Source organism: Nicotiana sylvestris, chromosome 6 (assembly GCF_000393655.2).
Source record: "Nicotiana sylvestris chromosome 6, ASM39365v2, whole genome shotgun sequence".
Classification (NCBI taxonomy): domain Eukaryota; kingdom Viridiplantae; phylum Streptophyta; class Magnoliopsida; order Solanales; family Solanaceae; genus Nicotiana; species Nicotiana sylvestris.
In genome coordinates this window covers 29174398-29180397 of record NC_091062.1, presented here as the reverse complement: position 1 = coordinate 29180397, position 6000 = coordinate 29174398, and the positions used below count along the sequence as shown (strand labels likewise).

Here is a 6000-nt window from a genome sequence, read left to right as displayed (position 1 = left end):
GTTGATGCAAGAAAATCAGATCAGAAGCATGTTACATCAAATTTTATAAGTGAACAAATTATAGAACATGTTCGAGACAAAAAAATAGATGTTACACCAGCCTTTGTAGAAAATGAAATGAAAAAAAAATTTGGAATTGACATTGGTTATCACAAGGCATGACGTGCTATTCAAAAAGTTGTTGCTTGCATAAGGGGAACACCTGAAGAGAACTACCAGATTCTTTCTTCATACCTACACATGATAGTGGACAAAAACCCAGGAACGTACACAAGCATAAAAAGAGATGCGCAGAATAGGTAAGCAAAATAATACTAACCATCAGCCTGAAGTTTCAAAAATGTTCATATTTGAAAAACTTCACACTTTATGATTTGTTTTTTTTTTGTGTTTCACTGTACAGATTTGCTTACATGTTCTTTGCTCCTGCGGTATCAGTAGCTGGTTGGTCCTACTGTAGACCCGTTATTGCAGTAGATGCAACGTTTTTAAAGTCAAAATATCGTGGTGTTCTATTTATTGTTGTATCAAAGGATGCAAACAATCAAATCTTTCCTCTATGTTTTGGTGTAGGAGATTCAGAAAACAATGAGGCATACATTTGGTTCTTCGAGGAAATAAGAAAAGCAACTCAAGTCCGTCGTGAACTGGTTTTCTTGTCAGATAGAAACCAATCGATTGCAAATGGGATTAGAAAAGTTTTTCTTGAAGCTCACCATGGTATCTGCCTCTATCACTTTGAGAAAGATTTAAAGCAAAGACATGCAAAAGCCACGGTAATAAATCTTTTTCAAAGTGTTGCAAGGTCATACAAACGTAAAGATTTTAATCAGTTAATGTCCCAACTTAAAAGTATTGACAAGAAAACATACAATTACATGCTCGATCGTGATTCTCACGACGACGTTATAATATGCTAACAACAAACATGGTAGAATCAATGAATTTCGTTTTACTAAAAAGGAGAGAAATGCCTATTTTAAGAATGTCAGATTTTATCCAAGAAAAGTTGGGAGAGTGGTTTTACGAACGGAGAAAAAAGGCAAATGAAACTTTTCACATAGTATCAATATGGGCAGAAGAAGAGATGACTAAGAAGATGGACTTGGCTTGCAAAATGTTTGTGAGTATATTTATTAACTTCAGCTTTTTATATCTATTGCAGTGATTTACTGCTTACATTTAAAAATATTCATACTTTTTCTTTTTGAAGCAACAATACACTAATATAGCTTGTCTTAATTTTTTATTCCTTGTTAGGTGTTCAACCTTGACTCAATGTTTTTTAGAATAAATAGTGAAGGAATTGAATTCATTGTGGACTTAAAGAAGATAACTTCTGACTGCCTGGAATTCCAACTTGATGAATTACCCTGTCCACATGCAATTATTGCTATTAATAAGAGATATTTGCAGAAATCTGATTACTGCTCAAATTGGTATTCAAAGGAAACATGGTTGAAAACATATGAAGGACATGTGAATACCGTGGGAGATCAAGTATCATGGGATATACCACAACATGTACAATCTGAGATCATAAAACCTCCTGATGTAGAGATTTTACAAGGAAGAAGACAAAAGAAGAGGCATATACCTGCAACTGAATCAGTACCATTCAAGTCTACCAAATGCAGTCGATGTAAACAAGTTGGGCATAACAGAACAACTTGCTTGTCTTCTCCAGCACCTCATCCATATTCTAAGAAACACACTGCAAATTACTCCAACCTTCAATAATCCTTGGTCTGAATTTAGACTTTCATTATTGTATGACATAATTGAAATGTGATTTTTCCCATACGAATAAAAAAATAACCTCTTGTACTATTTTATATACTGCTAAAGTACAAATCACATATTTTTGTTGCGCAGGCTTACAGGTTTGGTTGTATTTTAAAAAAGTACGCAATGACTTCTGCGAGAAAAAACTTCAGGTTACAGTATGTAAAATACATATCCTTAAACAAACAAACACACACACACATACGCGTACATCACACAAAAGAAATGCATGTACAAACAAAAGCTTCAGCATCTCTAAGCTGAAGTTATAGAAAAAGAACTTAATATATTCTCGAATATGCTGAAGTAAACAAAAAAGCACAGTATAAAAACATAAAAAAGAATTACAAAAACTAAACATAAAAACCAACTAAGAAGTATAAAGCAAATACCAACAAATAACAAGGATAATGCAATAGAAAACTAAGAAGAAAGAGGATGACAATTACATTGATATAAAAAAAGATGAGAACAACACACAAAGTACAAACAAAACTTCAGCTCTCTGGGCTGAAGTTATACAAAATGAACTTAAAAACTTCAGCTCTATGGGCTGAAGTAAACAAAAAAGCACAGCATTAAAACATAAAAAAGGATTACAAACACTAACAATCATCACCATCATCACAGTACTCCTCAATTTCTCTAAATATCTCATCATCATCATCAGTATCGGAGATAACTATAGGGTACTCAGGCAAAAGACCATAGAGTCCAACGAGATCATTCTTCAACTTGTTGAATTCATCACACAACTGACTTTGTTCGACGATTATTCTGTCCATAAGAGAAAGAAGAGTCTTTGGGTTGTTTTGCAGCTTGGAATAGTCGTCCTCGATGGGAAACTTAAAACTATCAAACTGCTGCACAACCTTGTCGAACGAGGTTGAATAACCTACACAACTACGTTCTAGGTTAAGCCTGTTCTGAAATGATTCATTGGCAAAGAACTGTGGCCTAATTCTCTCCCATTCAGCCTTTATTTGATCCCACAAAAGCATAAGATTAGCCATCAGTTTGTTATTGTACCACTCACACTTCAAAGTCTCCCACTTCTGCATAATTTCATCCATATTAGGCTTCCTACTTCCGCTTGCACCAGACATTTTTTCTTTAACAAAAGCAGAAAAACTAAGGATGTTAAAGAAATATGATGGAAGTATATAAATGACTATAAAATTTTCAAGTGAAGAGATCGTTAATATAGACAAAGAGTTCACCTAATCAATTTAATATCTATAAATGTAAAAGTAACTTTTCAGTTGTTTTTACTGTTTTACGTTCATAGAAATTGAATGAAACAAGATAAGTATGTGGTAAAACAAGTATGTGGTAAATGCAAAAAGAAATGTAACTTCAGCCCTAATAAGCCCACAATTTTTCTATATTAAAAAAATAACTTCAGCCTAAAAAAGTAGATAGTAAATGCAAAAAAGATAAGTATCAGCTTAAAAAAATACCAAAACATGCTGAAGTTTTTGTCATAAGCTTTTTCAAAATCTTCAGCCCAATGTGCTGAAGTTATATAGTTCATTTCTAAAAACTTCAGCACATTATAAGCTGAAGTTATTCATCGTGGATTCAATAGTTTTGTCGTAAAGCTTTTTCAAAATCTTCAGTCCAATGTGCTGACGTTATTTAGTTCATTTCTAAAAACTTCAGCATATGATAAGCTGAAGTTTTTGTCTTGGACTTGATAGTTTTTGTCGTTAAGCTTTTTCAAATAACTTACGCAGAAACTGCTGAAGTTATTTAGTGTATTTAGTGATGAGCTGAAGTTTTTGTCATATATTTGATACTTTTGTTATGACTTTTAACCAAAACTTCAGCTTAAAAAATAGAAGTTATTTACTTTATGCTCAAGTTTAGCATGTTGAATTTCAACAAAAATATACTTGAAATTCACCAAAAAAGACACAAACATATTTGAATCAATCCAAGTCAACTAAAAAACTAATTAATGCGAATAGAACAAAAATTTAAAAGACACCACATAATTCACACAAAATAATGATTCACAAAATCCAATTTTGTATTCACTTACATCTTTGGAAAAAAAAATTCGTTTTTTGTTTACAAGTTATTCTCTATTCAAAAAATTCATAGAGTGTCTTCATATTCTCCATAGTCATGTCCTAGTTGTTCTTCTTGGGTTTCTTAACCACATTCCATGAACCTTCACTATGTCTTCAACTGATTCACAGAAAAGACGTTCATGCAAATTCGCTACAGCACCATGAGCTATAAGACAGTCACGCTCCATTTCACCAAATTTAATTCCACCAAAGCGTTTTCTGTCAAACACAGGTTGATGAAGTTTAGTACTATGATTTTTTTTAGCAACTCCCGTCTTCTTTCATAAGAAAAAAACAAGAAAATATTGGTCAAAGACTTGCTAACTGGTGTGTAGCTGGGAATTCGTGGGAAGCAAAGATAATGAAGGAAAAGTCAAAAATACTTCATATGTGACGGAGAGTGGCCACATCAAAAACTCGAGCCCCGGAAAATTTGCTCTTTTTTCTAAAAATTAGATTTATCAACTAGTAAAAAGAGCAAATTGTCCTGGAGCTCGAGTTTTTGATCTGGCCACTTTCCTTCACATATGAAGTATTTCGACTTTTTCGTCATTATCTTTGCTTCCCATGAACTCCCTGCTACACCCAATAAGCATGTCTTTGGCTAACATTTTCTTGTTTTTCTTTGAATGCAAATTTAAAGAAATATGATAAAAGTCTATGGATGACTATGAAATTTTCAAGTGAAGAGATTGTTAATATAGCCAAAGAGTGCACCTAATCAATTTAATATCTATAAATGCTGAAGCGATTGTTAACTGTTTATTGTTCAGTGAAATTGAATGTAACAAGATAAGTAGTTGGCAAAATAAGTAAGTTATAAATGCAATAACAAAAATAGTAAAAAATAAAGCCACAAAAAGTAGGTGATATATGTGATAAATGACAAAAAGTAGCTAGAAAATGCAAAAAAGATAAGTATCAAGTTAAAAAAATGCCAAAACATGCTAAAGTTTTTGTCGTAAAGCTTTTTCAAGAAACTTCGGACCAATGTGCTGACGTTTTTTTAGTGTATTTCTCATAACTTCAGCACCTGATAAGCTGAAGTTTTTGTGTTGGATTTAATAGTTTTTGCCGTAAAACTTTTTCAAAAAACTTCAGCCCAATGTGCTGAAGTTTTTTAGTATATTTTTAAAAACTTCAGCACCTGATAAGCTGAAGTTTTTGTGTTGGAGTCAATAGTTTTTGTCGTAAAGCTTTTTCAAAAAACTTCAGCCCAATGTGCTGAAGTTTTTTAGTGTATTTCTAAAAGCTTCAGCACCTGATAAGCTGAAATTTTTGTGTTGGATTTAATAGTTTTTGTAAACCTTTTTCAAAAAACCTCAGCCCAATGTGCTGAAGTTTTTAGTGTATTTCTAAAAACTTTAGCACCTGATAAGCTGAAGTTTTTATGTTGGATTCAATAGTTTTTGTCGTAAAGCTTTTTCAAAAACTTCAGTACTTCATAAGCTGATTTTTTGTCCTACAATAGACACTTTTGTTATGACTTTTAACCAAAACTTCAGCTTAAAAAGCATAAGTCATTTACTTCATGCTTAAGTTTTTTCAACAAAAATGTACTTAAAATTCATGATAAAAGACACAAACATATTTGTATGAACAAAAGTGAACTAAAAAAATAATTAATGTATATTCACAAAATCCAAATTATGTTCAACCAATCCTCTAATCAAAAAATTCACACAGTCTCTTCAGAATCTCCATAATCATGTCCTTCTTGTTCTTCTGGAGTTTCATAGCCTCTATCTTTTTTCCACTTTCCATGAGCCTAAAGATTGGCAGCCAATTCTCTCTTGAATGTCAATGACTGACTTTGATCGAAATTGAAGACATCTTTTTTCTTCAACCGCATATCAATTAACTTAAGAGCAAATATACCACAATCAACACTACAAAAACACATGAAAAAGAAATTGAAGAATAGTTAACACACGGGCAAAAAATAATAAACATAAGATGAATGGTAAAACATATGTGAAACACGTACTTGTTAGTCTGTTGCGGTGACTTCATCCACTTAATTTAAAAATTTTCCATAGGACTTTCCCCATAAAATTTATTGTCTGCACTAAAATCCAAGCACTTGAGACAGTGTGGGATCAACCGGGCATAAATTCTGACATGTTCAAGCACATGTTCA

At 32.4% G+C, this 6000-nt stretch overlaps 1 protein-coding gene across 1 annotated transcript; it reads left to right on the top strand.

Annotated features, from left to right (window-relative positions):
- The first annotated feature begins 240 nt into the window (after nucleotides 1-240).
- Nucleotides 241-1740, top strand: LOC138870414 (uncharacterized). The gene is made up of 3 exons (XM_070148217.1): nucleotides 241-299; nucleotides 404-776; nucleotides 1261-1740. The coding sequence occupies exons 1-3, from the start codon at nucleotides 241-243 to the stop codon at nucleotides 1738-1740; spliced, it is 912 nt and encodes a 303-aa protein (XP_070004318.1).
- The last annotated feature ends 4260 nt before the right edge of the window (nucleotides 1741-6000 follow it).